Source organism: Stomoxys calcitrans, chromosome 3, assembly GCF_963082655.1.
Source record: "Stomoxys calcitrans chromosome 3, idStoCalc2.1, whole genome shotgun sequence".
NCBI classification, from domain to species: Eukaryota; Metazoa; Arthropoda; class Insecta; order Diptera; family Muscidae; genus Stomoxys; species Stomoxys calcitrans.
The window spans coordinates 190,367,847-190,389,562 of record NC_081554.1 but is presented as its reverse complement, the minus strand read 5'-3'; the positions used below and the strand labels follow the sequence as shown (position 1 = coordinate 190,389,562).

General features: G+C 40.2%; 2 protein-coding genes across 2 annotated transcripts in view; both read left to right on the top strand.

Moving 5' to 3' along the window:
- Positions 1–2,422: 2,422 nt before the first annotated feature.
- LOC106085091 (uncharacterized) overlaps positions 2,423–21,716 on the top strand; it is a 75,638-nt gene continuing 56,344 nt past the window's right edge. Inside the window, exons 1-4 of the mRNA XM_059365747.1 lie at positions 2,423–2,714; positions 4,941–6,783; positions 13,429–13,639; positions 16,552–17,091. Coding sequence (XP_059221730.1) covers positions 2,517–2,714; positions 4,941–6,783; positions 13,429–13,639; positions 16,552–17,091 — 2,792 coding nt within the window. The 5' untranslated portion in view covers positions 2,423–2,516. The remainder of the gene's footprint in view (positions 2,715–4,940; positions 6,784–13,428; positions 13,640–16,551; positions 17,092–21,716) is intronic.
- LOC106085076 (epidermal growth factor-like protein) lies at positions 13,159–17,357 on the top strand. The gene is made up of 3 exons (XM_013249107.2): positions 13,159–13,639; positions 16,552–17,091; positions 17,156–17,357. The coding sequence occupies exons 1-3, from the start codon at positions 13,359–13,361 to the stop codon at positions 17,253–17,255; spliced, it is 921 nt and encodes a 306-aa protein (XP_013104561.2). The 5' UTR covers positions 13,159–13,358; the 3' UTR covers positions 17,256–17,357.

Sequence of the window (21,716 nt, the reverse complement as noted above, 5' to 3'; positions counted from 1 at the left end):
TTTTTCGTGATCTTATCGTCCTGGTTGTTATTGCCCTCATCGCCATTTTACTGTCCTTAGAGATGATCACACTCGACGTTCTCGCTTTAGCACCACACCACATTACGCATTTCGTGATCTCGGATCTCCGTCTGCAGGACCGTATTATGGACAGGCAGTCTAAAGCAGATCTCAGTTCTCTAGCTTTGATCTATCCGCGTAACATGACCTTGCAGATGGCAATACTAGGGTTCGGTCAGTCCAAGACGGTACGCTGCCATCAGTGCCTCATACTCAACCTCAAGTGTCGTCTCAAGTATCCGATCAGAAGCGTCTTCCCTTCCTTCCATATATCCTATCGTCGCCTCAATTATACCCCAATGGAAGAGCTGCTTCCATCCTCAATCCATTCTCCCATCTCCTTTAGTTTCATTGCCGCAGTGGCTGTCTCACACTTAATCAGTATGTCAATGGGTTGGATATCTAGAATAGTCTTCTGCGCCTTAGTGGGCGGTGTCCTCATTGATCCGCCTTTGCCAAGACAACATGTTCTCTGAACCTGTTGTATGGTCCTTATGTTGCACTTTTTCTCTATCGCAGTCCACCAAACTACTGAGGCGTAAGTAAGTATTGGTCTAATAAAGCTCCTTTAGAGCCAGTGGACAATCCTGGGATTCAGGTCTCATTTCGAGACTACGGCCCATCTGCGTAGTGCCCAATATCTGTGAGCCTTCTTAGTGCTCTCCTGACTGTGGGACTTCCAATTAAGTTTCCCATCCAAGATCACTCCTAGGTATTTGACCTTGTCAGAAACTGTAATCATTTTGTTAAGAAAACGTGGTGCGTCAAATTAGCCCATCTTCGCCTTCCTCGTGAACAGGCATATTTCTGTCCTCTCTGGTTTAACATTGAGACCCCTGGGTCAAGTGCTGCATAACTGGTTCAAATCCTTACCCCCTAGAAGTATAATAACATCGTCTGCATAAGCAGACGGGTTCAAATCCTCCTCAGTCAGCATCCGTAACTTTTCATTAGCATATGGTTTATCCAACCTCTAAAGAGGCGGTCCACCCGGTACTGGTCTAAGGTTTGGATCAATGTGTCGGTCCGCCTATTTTTAAACTTAATTGGATCAATTAAATTCGTGGTTGAAGACAATTTTTATTTTTTTCTGTGTAATCGGATGAAAATTTCAACCTGAACATGGACAACAGAAAGACAGACTCATTTCATTCGAATCAGAAAGTGATTCTGAGTCGATGCATATACTCTGTTCTCTAGCTTTAATCCATCCGTGTATCATGATCTTCCAGATGGCAATACTAGGGTTCCGTCAATCTAACACTGTACCGATGGCAGCAGTGCGTCGCACTCGACTTCAAGGTTCATCTCAGGTATCCGATCGGAAACCTCTCCGCGATGGTATGAGCTGCTCCCATCATAGCCGTAGTGGCTGCTTCACACTCGGTTTAGGGTATAAAAACAAACATTTCATAAACATGCTTAAAAAACAAAATTTTAATAAAATTGACAAAAATTGTTCATAAAACCACCACACAAGTATTTCAGGAAACTTATCCAAAAACAAAATTTCAATGAGTTTTTCCCAAAATTAACAAAATATCAATGAATTTTTCAAAAATTCTTTGGCAGCGAAGAAAGTGACGGTAAATTTCATTTTTTGTAGACCAAATTAATCTCTGTGGATTTTCATAACTAAGGCAAAATAACCATTTTTAGCATCACTAAGCTTAGCTTTCTTTTGAGGTCTCAAAACCTCTTTGCATATGCTGATTCACTATTTCATATCCAATTTTCTTGGTATTTTGTTTTTTAAACAAAAGAATTTCATTATTGTCGCTTAAGCGATTAAATTGTTTTTCCACTTCGTCAATGAACGAGCACAGCTTGATACGGATATTACTTAGAAATTTTGTTTCAAGTCTATCTTAAATAAAAAATATTGATTAGTGACTAAAACAGAGGCAAGAATTCATTAAAGTGGGTCACCATTGGCATGTACAAAACCCAAAACCATAGATGGAAGATAGATAGAGGTACGAAGGTGGAAACCAGCGAGAAACTACTTCGAAATGTTCTCCTTAACAAGTTTTCAATCAACTTGATATGCATATGCCTAAGCACTGTGTAGGCATGAACTTTACGAGTTGAGTTGGCAACCCATCAGCTCCTACTGCCTTTTTGTTATACGTCTTGCAAAGGATATATTATGGTATGATGTGGCCCTTTAGAGATTCAATTGTGCCTTATAAGGCTTAAATTCAAATAAGTTCACTTTCATGACGACTTTTTAGTTTTTTTTTTCATTTCACCCCCTCTAATATTCATGAGGGAATTTCTGTGATAAATTTTTGTTACAACATACACAAAGCTATGGTGAGCAAAGCTTTGTGTTTGGCGTAACAGTTTTATTGCATTTAGTTCATTGCTAATAGAAACTACGAACGGTTTTAGACAAACTTTTGAATTTATTGTAAAAGAATTAAACAAAAACGTGAAGAAAGCTTACCAATAAAATGATAATACTTAGACAAGCTATAGTCTTGCATTTACTTGTGTTGTCCATTAAATACTCAGCGGCACAGTGGTGTACAAAGTATCAGCCCGTGGTGAAAACTCGTATACATTGGTACAATGGTCAACGTATGATCACCAAGAAGACAATCTTTGGCACCAAATATAGCTATGAGCCCTATGTATATTCATCGACTGATGTAAGTTATGCAGATTGCTTTAGTATATTGAAGAAGAAAACATTTCAGTGGAGATTAAGTTAAAAACAAGTAAAAACGCATCAAGTTCGGGTATATATGTAAACCCCCTTTCGTCACAATCCGGTGAAAATTGGATAACTTAAGACACCCAAAGTCGGCACGCACATTGAGTGGTCTAATAAATACAAGTCAATGTTGAATTTTGTTCAGATCGGTCAATATAGCAGCTATATCCTATATCGGTCGGGCCGAATCTTATATACCCTCCCTCTACCATGGTTCGGATTTGTCGAGTTCTATGCGCTGTATCTCTTTTTAGGCAAACAAAGAATATTGAATAAGAACTGTTATGCTATTGGAGCTATATCAAGTTATAGTACGATTCGGATCATACATGAATGCTGAACATTATAGAAGTCATTGTGTAATATTTCAGTTCATTCGGAAAAGAATTGCGCCTTGTAGGGGCTCAATAAGCAAAATTGGGAGATATGTTAGGATAGAAGCTATTGATCGATTCAGACCATATTCGACAAGTATGTTGAAGGTCATGAGAAAAGCCGTTGTACAAAATGTCTGCCAAATCGGATGTGAATTGCGCCCTCTAGAGGCTCAAAAAATCAAAGTCCCATATCGGTTTATATGGCAGCTATATCAGGTTATGTACCGATTTGCGTCATACTCCGCAACGTTATTGGAAGTCATAGGGAAACACCTCATGCAAAATTTCAGCCAAATCGGATGAGAATTGCGCGCTCTATTGGCTACAGAAGCCAAGATCCAGGATCGATTTATATGACAGCTATACCAGATTATGAACCGATTTGAATCATACTTAACACAGTTCTTGGAAGTGATACCAAAACACCACGTGCAAAATTTCAGTCAAATTGGATTAGAATTGCGCCGTCTAGAGGTTCAAGAGGTCAAGACCCAAGATCGGATTATATGCTAGCAGTGTATGTCGGTTGGGATTTTAAATGGGACATAACGGTTCATGTTTTAATATAGCTGCCATATAAACCGATCTTGTATTTTGACTTCTTGAGCCACTAGAGGGCGCAACTCTCTTCCAATTTCAATGAGGTGTTATGTTATGATTTCTAATAACTGTGCTAGGTATGGTTTAAATAGGTTCATAACCTAATATAGCTGTCATATAAACCAATCCCCCGATTAGACTTCTTGAGCCCTTACAAGCCGCAATTTTTGTCCGATTTGGCTGAAGAGAACACAACATGCTAAATTTCAGACAAATCGGACAAAACTTGCGGGTTGTAAGGTCACATGAGATTAAATCGGGAGATCGGTTTATGTGGGAGCCCATTGGGGCCATACTTGTTTTGGCTATCGAAGACCAATGTGGAATTGAATTCATTGCGCAAAATTTCAGCCAAATCAGATAATAGCTACGCCCTCTAGCGGCTAAAAAAATCATGATCCGATATCGATTTATATGGGAGCTATATCTGATTAAGAACCGATTTTAGTCATATTTAGCATATTCGTTGATGGTCAAACTAAAACACTTCCGACAAAATTTCAGGCAAATGAGATAATAATTGCGCCCTCTATCGACTAAAGAAGTCAAGATCCGAAATCGGTTTATATGCGAGCTATATCAGGGTAAGAACCGATTTTAGCCATACTTGGCACAGTTGTTGATGGTCAAACTAAAACACTTGCGGCAAGATTTCAGGCAAATGAGATAATTGCGCCCTCTATCGACTCAAGAATTCAAGATCCGAAATCGTTTTATATGGGAGCTATATCAGGTTTAAACTCGATTTGAGCCGTACTTGCCACAGTTATTGATGGCTAAACCGAATCATTTAATGCAAAATTTCAGCCAAATCGAACTGGAATTATGCCCTCTAGCTGCTCACGAAATCAAAATCCGGCTAAGATGTCCAACTCCCCCCCCCCCCCCCCAAAAACATAGATCAATTTGGCCCTTTTATAGCCCCAACCAACCTGCTCTACTAAGAAGTATTTATGCAAAATTTCAAGCACCTAGCTTTACTCCTTCGTAAGTTCGAGTGCTTTCGACAGACGGACGGCGGACAGACGAACGGACGGACATGGCGATCAATATTTCGATGTATTAAAAACTGAATGTCGAATTTAGTACACCCCCATCCAGTGGGGGTGGGTATAAAATCAAGTTGCTTTTTGATAATGATGCGACCCATCGTTTTTGCTGAAATTTTGTCTTTTCCTTTCCAGTATTACAATGATCATGAACGCATTCTGGTTTGTTGCGATGGCTATGCCAAAAAGGACAATGATGTTTGTGAGCCTATTTGCGAAAACCCTTTGTGTCCCGCCAACTCACAATGCATTCAACCAAATATCTGTAAATGTTTAGATGGCTATATGGGTTTGGGCAGAAGACCAGACTGTCGTCCAATATGTTTTCCTAAATGCCCTGAGAATTCGAAATGCACTGCACCGGGAGTTTGCACCTGCAATGATGGTTATAGGAAATCCACAGAAGACTCGTGTGAACCCTTGTGTCCTGCAGACTGTCCAGATAACGCCGAATGCCTGAAACCCAACCAGTGTTCGTGTAAGAAGGGCTATGTGACAAAAGGTTTACTGGATGGTTCGCCTATGCAATGTGAAGCAGAGTGTAAGCCGCAATGTCCCTTAAATGGCAAGTGTGTGGAACCAAATAAATGCTCCTGCCTGGAGGGCTATAAAATGGAGGACAACCAATGCAAACCTGCATGTAACACACCATGTGTGGATAATGCCTTCTGCAAGGCGCCCAACCAATGTGATTGCCATGAGGGTTATGAATGGGGAAAAACCGCTGAAGACTCTTGGGAGTGCCTACCCAAATGTGAGGATGAATGTCCCGAAAATGGTTTTTGTTCGCGTCCCAACAATTGTGAGTGTAAAGAGGGCTACGAAATGTCCTCAAATCACTCCTGCCAGCCAGTGTGTCAATCGTCCTGCCCTGAGAATTCATTATGTGGAGGCCCTAACAAATGCCTATGCCTAGAGGGTTACCAAAGCACAGTTGAAGGCGGTCAGTGCCAGCCTTTTTGTGAGCATACCTGTCCCCAGTTCTCTCAATGTTCTAAGCCCAATCATTGCGAATGTCTGCCAGGCTATCACATGAAAATGTCCTCCAACCACTCTAATTTCTGTGAGCCCCAATGCCAAAGGAATTGCTCCACCTTTGGCAAATGTGTTGAGCCCAATAAGTGTGAGTGCTTGCCAGGCTATGAAATGGATGAGATGGAAACTTGCATTGCCATTTGCAGTCATGGTTGCCTAAATGGCCTCTGCTATAGACCGGAGGTGTGTATTTGCAATACTGGTTTTCTCATGGGTCCTAACAATCAATGCAGACCGCAATGCTCCCAGCCTTGCCACAATGGTTTATGTGTTGAGCCCGATATATGCCAATGCTTGGAGGGTTACAAGTTCCAAGAGGGTTCTGTCCACAACTGTGAACCCATATGCGAGCCACCCTGTGTCAATGGCATATGCATGGGACCCAATATCTGTTTCTGCAATGACAACTATGAGCCCCAATGGGAGAAAAGCGAACTTAATCATAACCATTGCCAACTAAGCAAAATCACCACTGCTAAAGAGGACTACATGCAAGCTGAGATTTCGCCATCGACAGCTATTGACAATTTGTCTACCGCACCCCCACTTCAGAGTTGTTTGGATTTGTGTCAATGTTGGGAAGAATACGACGAGTTTGGTTCCTTGGTCTCTGCGCAACCTCAATGTGTTCACCCATGTGCAGATCCATATGACAAGCCCTGTTTGAATTTCAGCCTTTGCCAATGCGAGGCCTCAAAACCGCAACTTCTTTGCCAGCCTGAGAACGACCCAGAGGAGGAAGCTTTGATTTACACTTGTAAAATTTCCCGAATTATGCAAGCCTCTACCACTACCAAGTCCCCAGGTACGGTGGAAATGAAAAGTACAGCTATTGAATCGAATCACTCAAGTCATATGTGGCCTATTGTGGCTGCGACCATAGGAACCTGCAGTCTATTGATGATAGGCTTTGTGATATACAGAAAGTTTTTGAATCAAAGTGGTGAGTCTTAAATGAATGATAGGTACATTTTGCAAGAGAATAAAATTGTTTTACGCTTCATTTCAGACCGTATTCCGGAATATGAGCTATAGAGGGCATGAGTCAAGAGGCCGTATTTAATTGAAATTTTATTTATAAATGTGCTGTTATAGAACTTGAATAAGAATACTTTTATAAAATTAAAAAAACTAAGAAAGTTAAGATGTATGTAGAAGGGGACTTTCAATACCCTGTCTCATAGAATGAAGGCATACTAACTTTGTCGTTCAGTTTGTAAAACCTCGTAATACTAGTGAAAGAGTATATATTAGGTTGCCCAAAAAGTAATTGCGGATTTTTTAAAAGAAAGTAAATGCATTTTTAATAAAACTTAGAATGAACTTTAATCAAATATACTTTTTTTACACTTTTTTTCTAAAGCAAGCAAAAAGTAACAGCTGATAACTGACAGAAGAAAGAATGCAATTACAGAGTCACAAGCTGTGAGAAAATTTGTCAACGCCGACTATATGAAAAATCCGCAATTACTTTTTGGGCAACCCAATATATGCACAATCCATTGTATATGCATTGTATTATGCAAATGGGGGCTGATCTGGATCATATTTGATTTAGGTTTCGAGAACTCGTATACAAGTCATAGTTTCAGTGAAATTTGGCAACAAATCCGCTAAGTTGAAAGATCAGTCTATATGGCTGCTATATCTAAATAAAGTCTGATCTAGACCAAATGCTGGTCGGGAGGCTTAATATAAGTCACTGTGTCAAATTTCAACGAAATCGGATAATGAATGCAGCTTTCATGGGCTTAAAATCTGATGTATTGAAAACTAAAGACTAAATGAATATACCCCCCTATCCTATGGTATTGGGTATAAAAATCGATTTTTAAAATCGACAAATAAAGATTTGGCAGCCCGTTCAATTTTTTGAAATGCCGAAGTGACCAACCTTGGAGACCTGCCAAGGGGCGCCCGGACCCCCTAGGGCCTTAAATTTTGCACTATCTCGATAATACCTCAGCTTTAAACATTTGAAATGTCGAAGAGTTATCTCTATCCATTCTCAAATGACATATTTTTTTACCAGATTTTTTCGTTCCTATTCCACTGTGCGACGTTAGCATATGAATGAAATAACTCCAGCGTAGTAGTCTTTTGAAGGCGACCATGATAGAATATGCAAAAGGGGGAAAACTAAAACTCCAATGGGGAGATCAAGTGCAGAAATACATCTCAATTGGAGAAAGAGCGCAGAAGAAAGAGGCGCTGAAGAGGCAAATGTTTGTTTGTAACAACTAGAAGGAAGAGAGCTAGACCCATTGATAAGTGTACGGATCGACTCTGAATCACTTTTGGGTTTTGACCGTCTGTGTGTCAATGTTAATATGTGTACAAAAAACATTTAGCAATTTTCAACCCATCATCTTCAAATTTGGCAAAGGTATGTTAAACGACATCTGGCCCGGAGACGAAGCCTATTGAAATTGAACAAGTAAAAAGGCGTTAAGTTCGGCCGGGCCGAACTTTGGATACCCACCCCCTCGGGTATATATGTAAACCACCTTTTATCAAAATTCGGTGAAAATTTCATACCCTATATCCCATAGCAGATATATATCAAAGTATGTTCCGATTTGGACCAAATACTAATAAGTACAGTAGCTATATCTAAAAAATAAACCGATTTGAACCACATACGACACAGATGTCGAAAAGTCTGCCATAAGTCACTCTCCCAAATTTCAGTGAAATCGGATTATAAATGCGCCTTTTATGGGGCCAAGACTTTAAATCGAGATGTCGGTCTTCATGGCAGCTATATCCAAATCTAGACCGATTTGAGCCAAGTTGTAGAAAAATATCGAAGAGCCTAACACAAAGCACTGTCTCAAATTTCGGCGATATCGGACAATAAATGCGCCTTTTATGGGTCCAAAACCTTAAATCGAGAAATCGGTCAATATGGCAGCTATATCCAAATCTGAACCGACCCGAGCCAAATTGAAGAAAGACGTCGAAGGGCCTAAGGCAACTCACTGTCGCAAATTTCATCAAAATCGGATAATAAATGTGGCTTTTATGGCCCAAATACCCTAAATCGGCGGATCGGTCTATATGGCAGCTATATGCAAATCTTGACCGATCTGTGCGATCTTGCAGAAGTATGTTAAGGGGCTTAACTTATCTCATTGTCTTAAATTTCGGCGACATCGGACAATAAATGCGCCTTTTATGGCTCCAAAACCTTATAACGAGAAAACGGTCTATATGGCAGCTATATCCAAATCTCAACCGATCCAGGCCAAATTAAAGAAAGACGTCGAAGGGCCTAAGGCAACTCACTGTCGCAAATTTCATCAAAATCGTATAATAAATGTGGATTTTATGGGCCAAATACCCCAAATCGACGGATCGGTCTATATGGAGGCTATATCCAACTCTGAACCGATCTGGGTCAAATTAACGAGGGATGTCGATGAGGCTAACATAACTCACTGTCCCAAATTTGCTCAAAATCGGATAATAAATGTGGCTTGTATGGGCCTAAGACCCTAAATCGAAGGATCGGTCTACATGGCAGCTATAACCAAATCTTTACCGATCAGGGCCAAATTATCGAGGAATGTCGAAGGGCCTAACTCATTTCACTGTCCGAAATTTCATCAAAATCGGATAATAAATGGGGGGGCCTAAGATCCTAAATCGCAGGATCGGTCTGTATGGTAGCTATATCCAAATCTGGACCGATCAGGGCCAAATAGGAATAGAATTTTGACTGGCCTAACACAACTCACTGTCCCAAATTTCAGCAAAAATCGGATAATAAATGTGGCTTTTATGGGCCAAATACCCTAAATCGTCGGATCGGTCTATATGGGGGCTATATCAAGATATAGTCCGATATAGCCCAGCTTCGAACTTAACCTGCTTATGAGCAAAAAAGAATCTGTGCAAAGTTTTAGCTCAATATGACTATTTTTAAAGACTGTAGCGTGATTTCAACAGACAGTCAGACATGTCTAGATTGTCTTAGATTTTTACGCTGATCAAGAATATATATACTTTATAGGGTCGGTCGATTTGTTGCAAACGGAATGACAAAATGAATAAACCCCCATCCTTTGGTGGTGGGAATAAAAAATGGGTACAGATTTATATATAGCTTCAATATATATGTTCGTCCGATTTGAACAAATATTGCATTAACATATCCATTTGCTATCCTCTTCTCACGAAATTTGGCACAAACGATTCCCTTATGACTCTCAGCACTGCTGTTGAGTTTCATTAAAATCGGTTCAGCCGGGTGGGCTATAGGCCTCACCCCCATATACGTGCTAATGTTAGCTCGTATGCAAATTGCAAATTTTGCCCATGAACATTTCACTAAGGAACAGGGGCAAACTTCTCACATATCAATGAGTGCAGTTCGATTCGAGTTTAAGCTCATTGATAAGGGGCCTCCTTTTTATAGCCGAGTCCGAACGGCGTGCCGCAGTGAAACACCTCTTTGGAGAGAAGTTTTTCATGGCATAGTACCTCACAAATGTTGCCAGCATTAGGAGAGGAAAACCACCGCTGAAAATTTTTTTCTGATGGTCTCGCCAGGATTCGAACCCAGGCGTTCAGCGTCATAGGCGGACATGCTAACCTCTGCGCTACGATGGCCTCCAGCTCGTATGAGTACTTAATATTGTTAGCATGTCCATGTCTATGACGCCGAACGTCAGTGTTCAAATCCCGGCGTGAACATCAGAAAAATGTTCAGCGTTGATTACCCCTTATTAATGCTGGCTACATTTGTGAGGAATCCTGCCATATTAAAACTATGCGGCAGGCTTATTGGAGTCGGTATAAAAAAATAGGCCTCTTATCATGTAGCTTTAACTTTAATCGGATTGCACTCATAAATATGAGAGAAGTATCTTTCCAATCTGTTCCTTAATGGAATGGTTGTGGGAAATTTAGTATTTAGTTTAAGTTTGTATTGTTTTGGAGTTCTAAAATGGCCAGAGTGCCTTTGCAGTCCGGCAACCATCCACCGAGTCCCATCTCGCTACCGACGCCGTCCTGGCCATCCCCTCTACTGGCTTTTTAAATGGCACCTAGGCAAGACCGGTGGCTGGTCCACCCGGCGCAGACGAACCCCACCTGGCGCACTCTTCCGCCCTCTCATTTCCTGGAGTCCCCTCATGTCCAGGAATCCATGTCAGCATCACATCGTGGGCCCGGAGCCTATCCAACGACTCCAAATAATTCACCACGCATCTCGAGATCATCATCAAAGACCCCGAGACCTTGAACGCCGCCATACTGTCCACATAAATTCTGAGTTTTAAGGGCGGTAGCGCAGAGGATAGCATGTCTGCATATGACGCTGAACGCCTGGGTTCGAGTCCTGGCGAGACCAACAGAAAACATTTTCAGCTGTGGTTTTCCCCTCCCAATGCTGGCAACATTTGTGAAGTACTATGCCATGTAAAACTTCTATCCAAAGAGGTGTCGCACTGCGACATGCCGTTTGTTTGCAATTTGCAAATCACTTGCCAGAATTTCCCTCGAGGCCACTGCAATGGCACAGACCTCGGAGCCATCGGTTGATGGAGTTCTCATCCTCCACAGCCTTCGCTCTCCATTCAATCCTCCCAGGAAAACGAATAGTGAATGCCCTCACTCCAGCCGACACTGGTGCCAGATAGTCGTAGATCCTCCTCAGTCTACCCTCCGCATTCATAACACCCAAAATCGAACTGTGGCCGCAACCATCCACCTTCAGCATGCCGATCTCCTTCAGCCTAAGCGCGACCTTGACGGCGCAGTTCCAATATCCGCCGATATAAGGTCTTACGCTCATAAAAGCCACATTTATTATTCGATTTTGCTGAAGTATGAGACAGTGAGTTGTGTTAGGCCCTTCGACATTCTTATTCAATTTAGCCCCGATCGGTCCAGATTTTGATATAGCTGCCATATAGACCGATCTCTCGATTTAAGGTCTTGGGCCCATAAAAGGCGCATTTATTGTCCGATTTTGCCAAAATTTGGGAAAGTGTGTTGCGTTATGCTCTTTGAAATCCTTCTTCAATTTAGCTCAAATCGGTCCAGATTTGGATATAGCTGCCATATAGACCGATCCGCCCATGTAAGGTCTTGGACCCATAAAAGGCGCAATTATTGTCCGATTTTGCCAAAATTTGGGAAAATGAGTTGTGTTAGGTCATTTGACATCTCTTTTCAATTTGGCCTAAATCGGTCCAGATTTGGATATAGCTGCCATATAGTTCGATCTCTCGATTTAAGGTCTTGGGCCCATAAAAGGCGCAATTATTGTCCGATTTTGCCAAAATTTGGGACAGTGAGTTGTGTTTGGCCCTTTAACATCCCTCTTCAATTTGGCCCAGAACATTCCAGATTTGGGTATAGCTGCCATATAGATCGATCTGTCGATTTAAGGTTTTGGGCCCATAAAAGGCGCATATCCATAGTTCGGCCCTGCCGAACTTAACGCCTTTTTACCTGTTTGATGATGTTCTCTCCAATATTAGAACCCAGGCGTTCGGCGTCACAGGCGGGCATGCAAACCTCTGCGTTACGGTGGCATCCCCAATTGTGTGCTCTCCAATTATTGACTTCAATCTGGTGTATCTGATACTATTCATTGTGAGATCAATGATTTCCTTCCATCCCTTGAAGTTATCGAAGATTGGAAATGTAGAAATTGCCTTAATACCTCTATTCCATATTGTAAGATTGGTTATTACTGCTTTTTAGATTCAGTCTGCATACAATTCGGGTGCATAGTTGTATTGGATAGTTATCGATATCATGCGATAGAAGATAATAAAAACCGATTAATAGTGATTTGCACTTTTTAAGCATTTACAAAACTTAAAGCTGTCTTACCCCTGCCGTTTCCTTCTGAGCTGTCCGGCAAATTCTTACTCTTATTTACTTCACAGCCTATGATGATGGTGTCCTGTTGATGCATGGCTCCCAGTGCGGCTTAAAACTCCTTTAAAAGAGTATTTCGAGTATGTGACGTATACCTATAGGCAGTAAGTTCCGTTCCTCGCTTCCCCACTTGCTACAGTGAAGTCTGCTATGGTAAAGAGGGGGCATAAGAAGACGTTAAGGTTTATAGATTAAAAAGTGGGATTAAAAACTATTTTGAGTCACCCTGTAAAACCTCTCTCTATAGCGAGAAGCTATATTATCGCTCTCCTACTCTGCAGAACTCTGTAAGCCTAATGATTGTTTTACCGCACATACCTTAAATTTTGAGGATTCAAATGTTAATCTCTAGCTCAATTACTCACAATCGACGATTTTTTTGCTGTTCTTCAAATTCAAAACAAAATCTCAAATATGTATGAAAACAAATTGTTATCAGTAGCTAAGCAGCAATGACACTGAAATACCAATCGGAAGTTTGTTGGAGGTTTAGTTAGGCTTTTTGAAATCGATTTCCTTAAAGTGCTGGTGCAAAATCATCATCGGAATAGTTTCAATTGAATTAAACAAGTGAAAGTACACCAAAAGTTAACGATTAAAAGTATATTCAAGACATAAATTATGGAAAAATATTTGAATTACGTAAGGCCTCATACCTTTAAAGTGTTTAAATACTCCTTTTTGGCTGTAGTTCTTGGATTTCTTCTGCAACAATTGAGTCATGCTGTCTCTGTGGTGGTGGAGGCCAAGGCATACGATCAACGTCAACGTTCAAAATTTCCAATGTCACAGTCCACACCGCAGATGTATGGTGCTGCTGCAAGATATTCCCAAATTGCGATAAACAATGAATGTAATTCCGAAGTGGGTAATCAGACGCACATATACACATTGAATGTGCCGTAAGTAAATATATATACTCGTATTGCGGTGAAATTTTGAGATGTTACATAAAAAGTGTACCTGTAAAAAACAACAAGTGAAAGCGGGCTAAGGCCCGGGAGATCGGTTTATGTTGGAGCTATATCAGGTTTTGGACCGATTTGGGCCGTTCTAAGCACAATTCTTGGAACTCATAACAGAACACTACATGCAAAATTTCCGCCCAATCGGACAAAAATTGCGGCTTGTAAGGGCTCAAGAAGTCAAATCGGGCGATCGGTTTATATGGGAGCCATACCAGGTTGTACACCGATTTAATCTGTACTTGGCACAGTTGTTGGAAGTTGTAGCGGAACACTATGTGCAAAATTTCAGCCAAATCGGATGAAAATTGTGGCTTCCAGGGGCTCAAGAAGTCAAATCGGGAGATCGGTTTATATGGGAGCTATATCAGGTTATAGACCGATTTGGACCGAATTGGGCACAGTTGCTGGAAGTCATAATAGAACACTATCTGCAAAATTAGAGCCAAATCGGGAAATAATTGCGGCTTTCAGGGGCTCAGGAAGGCAAATTGGGAGATCGGTTTATATGGGAGCTATATCAGGTTATAAACCGATTTAGATCGTACTTGGCACAGCTGTTGGAAGCATAACAGAACACTATGTGCGAAACTTCAGCCAAACCGGACAAAAATTGTGGCTTCCATGACTTACATCAATAAAAAGTATCTGTGCAAAATGTGAAGCAACTGGCTGTACGCGTTCGACCGCTATCGTGATTTCGACAGACATGGCTAGTTCGAATCAAAATTTTCAAACGATCAAGGATATACATATATTATAAGGTCCTAGATCAATATTTCGAGGTGTAACAAATGGAATGACTAGATTAGTATACCCCCATCCATGGGTATAACAAGTAAAAGCGTTAATCGGCAGGGCCAAATCTTACGTCCTCTCCACCATGAACCTCGTTTGTCAAGTCCTTAGGATAGTATCTCTTTATGGGCAAACAAAGTATAATAGACACAAATTACCATGCTATTGAAGGCATATCGACCAATTCGCACCATATTTGGTTTGGATATTGGAAACCATAATAGAAGTTATTGCGCAAAATTTCAGCCAAATCGTTTAAGAATTACGCCCTATTGGGGCTCAAGAAGTAATATCAGGAGATCGGTTATATATGAGCTATATCATGTAACTGATCGATTGAAACCATATTTGGCACACATGATGAAGGTCATAGGATCATCATTGTTCAAAATGTCAGGAAATCGGATAAGAATAGGCTCAAGAAGTATAATCGAGAGATTGTTTTATATATACAAGAACATGGACGCCCTATTGGGGCTCAAGAAGTAATATCAGGAGATCGGTTATATATGAGCTATATCATGTAACTGATCGATTGAAACCATATTTGGCACACATGATGAAGGTCATAGGATCATCATTGTTCAAAATGTCAGCCAAACCGGATAAGAATAGGCTCAAGAAGTATAATCGAGAGATTGTTTTATATATACTAAAACATGAACTTATGTTCATTATTTTTATACCCACTACCATAGGATAGGGGGTATTTTCATTTAGTCATTCCGTTTGCAACACATCGAAATATCAATTTCCGACCCTTCAAAGTACATATATTTCGGATCGTCGTAACATTCTAAGACGATTTAACGATGCCCGTGTGTCTGTCCGTCCATCTGTTGCAATCACTCGTTAGCTTTCAAAAATGTAAATATTGAGATGAAATTTGGCACAGATATGTTTTTCTGATGCACGTTGGTAAAATTCTTGAACGGGCCAAATCCGACCATATTTGAATATATCTGCTATATAGACCGATATGCCAATAAAGGGTCTAAAGCCCATAAAAGCTTAATTTTTTGTCCGATTTCGCTGAAAATTGAAACAGTGAGTAGCTTTAGGCCTCCTGATATCCGATCCAAATATGGTTCAGATCGGACGATATTTTAATATAGCTGCTGACTAAGGGTCTAAATTTCCTAAAAGCTTTATTTATTACCCGATTTCAGTGAAATTTGAAACAGTGGGGAGTTCTAGGCCTTCCGACATCCGATCCACATATGGTTCATAGATGGATAGGTGTATTAGAAATATTTTTGTCGCACCTTTCCATACAAGCGCGACCACTGTGCATGAGCATACATTTTAGAAGTCATAATAGAAGACATCATGTGAAAGCCCAAATCCGATAATTACCCTCCTTAAGAGCTAAAAAAGTTAAGTTGCCATATCGGTTTATATGGGAAAAGTATAAACATGGACCGATTTGGGCCAATTATAATTTGCAGTGACTATGACTTTTATGACATTTTTTGATTTGTAACTCACACAGCTTTTGACTGAAGAAACGGACCTTAGCATATATAGTGACAAAAAATAAGTAAATTTTATAAGCTTTTTAAATCGTTTAAAAAATTTGAAATCGGCTCAGAAATGCTTTCGCAAGCAACAAAATAAGAGAACAGATTCTGCCAAAATTTCAAAAAAAAAAAAATGTTACTCAAATTTCTTGGACACTATAAAAGATACCCCGCACGTTTAGGCCTGTTTTTGTAGGACTTTTTAAGCAAAAAATTAATATCGGACCAGAAATACGCGTTTGACAACCCGAACAAAATTCTGTAAGGCCGAGGTGACCAACATTGAAGGCACGCCAATGGGCCCCTGGGACTTCTAGAGCTGAAATTTTGCATATAAACTGCATAACACCTCAGCTATAACCATGTATAACTTAGTGAAGATATCTCTATCCGTTCCAACAGACTTATTTCCACATATTTCTTTCCCCATCCCACTGTGTGACTTCAGTATATTCCCATTCTAAAGTGGAGTTTATGCAAATTATTTTATTCGTCCCTCTAAAAATTTTTGCTTTTCCTCATCTCTTCCAGCAATGATGCAGTTGCTAACTATGCCGTTGTCAAAGTACTTGAAAAGACTCAGCGTTACACCAGAATCACTGTCTGTTGTCCTGGTTATGTTTTGGAGCGTAGTCTTGAAGGTGATGTTTGTTCCCCCGTTTGTGATGATTGCCGCAATGGCCATTGTGTGGGACCCAACGAGTGTGATTGCTTCGATGGATTTGTACGCAATGACAACGGGGACTGTGTATTCAGTTGCCCTCTGGGTTGTCTAAATGGCCGTTGTTATCTAGACGAAACCTGTAAATGTGATCCAGGTTATAAGCTGGATGAGACTCGTCGTTTCTGCCGTCCGATTTGCAGTAGGGGTTGTGGTTCAAATCTACTATTGAATTGTACCGAGCCCGAAGTTTGTAGCTGCATTAATGGTTATACCCTGACTGAGAGTGGTTGTAGGGCTACCTGTTCACCAGATTGTGGGCCGGGCGGTGAATGCAATGTCAATGGTGTTTGTGCATGTAAACATGGCTTTACCCTCAAGGAAGGGGTATGTCATGCCACCTGCTACCAGTGAGTATGAGTTTGGCTAAGACACTTATTAGTTAATATTGATATATGTGGACTTTTCTTTCAGATCTTGTGAAAATGGCATGTGCTACAGTCGCCATAGATGCATATGTAATCCTGGCTTTATTTATATGGAGAACACGGGAAATTGTGTTGAAAAACCTTGAAGATGCGTTTTATGTTATGTTTAGAAAATTAGGACAAATTTCTTGATTTTAAATAATAGTTGGCCTTAAAATAAAGATTTTAACTTTCTTTTAGTAACATAATATTTGATTCACAAATTTTCCATTTCATCGCGATTTTATAAATAAACTTCGTCAATCCGTTTCCTGATGATATTGATGTAAGACCCTTTTATGGTATATACATTCTCGAATGCCATAGAAATCTAAGACGATTCAAGGTCAAGTAATTAAAATCGACTCGCCGAAAACTTTCGATTAAGTCCTATATTCCAAAAAATAAAAAACCTTGTTTCAACATCCAATGTAAATTTTTATACCCTCCATCGTAGGATGGGGGTATACTAATTTCGTCATTCTGTTGGTAACACCTCGAAATATGCATTTGAGACCCCATATTGTATATATGTTCTTGATCGTCATGTCATTTTAAGTCGATCTAACCATGTCCGTCCGTCCGTCTGTCTGTCTGTCGAAAGAGTAAAGCTAGCCACTTAAAACTTTGCACAAATACTTTTTATTAGTGTAGGTCGGTTGGAATTGTAAATGGGCCAAATCGGTCCATGTTTTGATATAGCTGCCATATTAACCGATCTTGGGTTTTGACTTCTTAAGCCTCTAGAGGCCGCAAATCTCATCCGATTTGGCTGAAATTTTGCGCGTGGTATTTTGGTATCACTTCCCATAACTGTGCTTAGTATGGCGCAAATCGGTACATAACCTGATATAGCTTCCATATAAACGGATCTGGGATTTTGACTTCTTGAGCCTCTAGAGGGCGCAAATCTCATCCGATTTGGCTGAAATTTTGCACGTAGTGTTTTGGTATGACTTTTAACAGCTGTGTTAAGTATGGCCCAAATCGTTTCATAACCTGATATAGCTGCCATATAAACCGATCCTGGGTCTTCACTTCTTGAGCCTCTAGAGGGTGCAATTCTCGTCCGATTTGATTGAAATTTTGCACGTGGTGTTTAGGTATTACTTCCCACTACTGTGCTTAGTATGGCGCAAATCGGTACATAACCTGATATAGCTGCCATCTTAACCGATCTTGGTTCTTGACTTCTTGAGCCTCTAGAGGGCACAATTCTCGTCCGATTTAACTGAAATTTTGCAAATAGTCGTTTGATGTTACTTCCAACAACTGTGTTAAGTATGCTTCAAATCGGTTCATAACCTGATATAGCTGCCATATAAACCGATCTGGGGTCTTGACTTCTTGAGCTTTTAGAAGGCGCAATTCCTATCCGATTTGGCTGTAATTTTGCACGTGGTATTTTGGTATCACTTCCAACATTTATGCGAAGTATGGTCCAAATCGGTTAATAACCTGGTATATATGCCATATAAACCGATATTAACTTATTGAGCCGCCAGAGGGCGCAATTCTCATCCGTCCACCACCTTTTTACAGCCGAGTCCGAACGGCGTGCCCCTGTCCGACACCTCTATGGGCAGAAGCTTTTACATGGCTTTCAAGCCATTTTTATACCCACCACCATAGTATGGGGGTACACTCATCTAGTCGTTCCGTTTGTAACACCTCGAAATATTGATCTAGGATCGCATAAAGTATATATATTCTTGACCGTCTCGACATCCTGATTCGATATAGCAATGTCCGTCTGTCTGTCGAAATCACGATAGCTGTCGAAGAGCATCAAGCTAGACACTTGATATTTTGCACAGATACTTAGTATCGAGGTAGGCCATTGGAGAATGCAAATCGGCCATTTCTGTTCAGATTTGGATAAAGCTCCTATATAAACCAAACTGCCGATTTAACTTCTTGACCCCTGGATTCTTCAATTTTTGTCCGATTAGGCTGAAATTTGGAATATAGTGTTCTGTTACGATCTCCAACAATTGTGCCAAGTAAAGTTTAAATCGGTTTATAACCTAATAAATCTCCCATATAAACCGATCACAAAAATTCTAATTTTCTAAATTTTTTACCGCCACCATTACACATGAATTTTAAGGAATGTTGCCATAAATTCCATTTGTCCTTCATTAAAATCTGAGTAAAGATCTCTTTTTGAAATGCTCCCTAATATGGGAGCTTCATCAAATTTTTGACTAACTTGTCCTTGGGTTGGAATATACTTTTGCCATGGCTGCGTTTATTAATGCTGGTACTACCCCAAAAAATTTGGTGAGCATTTTCATCGAATCCAATCTGTAACTCATTTCCTGTTTGCTTCGCCTTTCTTAGAAGTGTATCAAATAATTACAAAAATTTACAGGAAAAATTGAAAACTTTTTGTCACCCTGTGTCTTGACAAATCTTTTGATTGCGTTTATTCGGATTTTCTTGGGAGAGAGAACATAAGGAAATCTCTGCCTGTAAAAGTTCAATGTTAATGCTAAGTATAAGCTCAAAACAAAATATTGAGCGCTAGTGAAGAAAAGCATACTTTGTTGTGAAAACTAAGACACAAGTCTTATCAACATCTAATGGAAAACACTGGACGACAAATTTTTTATGTAAATATGTGTTTCTAAACTTGTAATTCAATAATTATTATACCCTCCACAATAGGATGGGATTATTCTAATTTCGTCATTCTGTTTGTAACACCTCTAAATATGCGTCTAAGACCCCATAAAGTATACATATTCTTGATCGTCATATCGTTTTAAATCGATCTAGCCATGTCCGTCCGTCTGTCTGTCGAAATCACGCTAACTTTCGAAGGAGTAAAGCTAGCCGCTTGAAATTTTGCACAAATACTTTTTATTAGTGTAGGTCGGTTGGTATTGCAAATGGGCCAAATTGGTCCATGTTTTGATATAGCTGCCATATAAACCGATCTTGGGTCTTGACTTCTTGAGCCTCTAGAGGGCGCAATTCTCTTCCGATTTTATTGAAATTTTGCACGTAGTGTTTGGGCATCACTTCCAACAACTAAGCTAAGTATGGTTCAAATCGGTTCATAACCTGATATAGATGGCATATAAACCGATCTGGGGTCTTGGCTTCTTGATCCTCTAGAGGGCGCATTTCTCATCCGATTTGGCTGAATTTTTGCATGAGGTGTTTTCGTATCACTTCCAACAACTGTGCTAAGTATGGTTCAAATCGGTTCATAACTTGATATAGCTGCCATATAAACCGATCTCGGGTCTTGATTTCTTCAACTGTTTCAGACCGCAATTTTAATCCGATTTGGCTGTAATTTAACATATGTTGTTTTAGTATCACTTCCAACAACAGTGCTAAGTATGGTTCGAATCGGTTCGTAACCTGGTATAGCTGCTATATAAACCAATCTTGGATCTTGAGTTCTTGAGCCGCTAGGGAGCGCAGTTCTCATCCGATTTGGCTGAAATTTTGCACGAGGTTTTTTGTTATGACTTCTAACAATTGTGTTAAGTAGGGCGCAAATCGGTACATAGCTTATATAGCTGCCATATAAACCGATCTACGATAACGACTTCTTGAGCCCCTGGAACGAAATTCTTAGCCGAATGGACTGAAATATTACCCAATGACTTGTACAATGTTCAGCATTCAATTCATTTATGGTCCTATAATTTGATATAGTTCGAATAGCATAACAGTTCTTATTCGTTATCCTTTTTTTACCCAAAATGAATACAACGCATAGAACTAGATAAATGCGATCCATAGTGTAGGGTATATAAGATTCGGCCCGGCCGAACTTAGCTCACTCTTACTTGTTAATTCTCATTTTATTTGCTATAAAATAGGCCATGGAGACTATACCACAACACCAACTATGGTATAACGCGTTTCGACCATTGGTAAGGAGGTCATCTTCGGATATCTTAAGGAGTGAAAGTTTCAAGGGCCATACATTGGTAGGTTGTATTTATATCGAATTCATTGAGAAACCCCTTTATAATGTCAGTGCAAGTTGCAAATTTGCCCATGAACACTAAATCAAGGAACAGGGGCAAACTTCTCACATGACAATGACAGCTGTCCGATTCATGCTTAAGCTCAACAATAAGGGACCTCATTTTTACAGCCGAGTTCAAACGTCGTGCCGCAGTGCGACACCTCTTTGGGGAGAAGTTTTTACATGGCTTCTTTGCATGGCATAGTACCAAACAAGTGTCCCCAGAATTAGGAGGGCATAACCACTGCTAAAAAATTTTATACCTACCACCATAGGATGAGGGTATACTAATCTAGTCACCTCGTATATTTATCTAGGATCCCATAAAGTGTATATATTCTTGGTCGTCTCGCCATTCTGGGTCGATCTAGCCATGACCGTCCATCTGTCGAAATCATGATAGCAGTCGAATGGGTAGAACAAGCCGCTTGATATTTTGTACAGATATTTTATCTTGATGTAGGTTGTTGGGGATTGCAAATGCACTATATCGGTTCAGCTTTGCATATGGCTCCCATATAAACCGATCTCTCGATTTGACTTCTTGAACCCCTGGAAGCCACAAGTTTCGTCC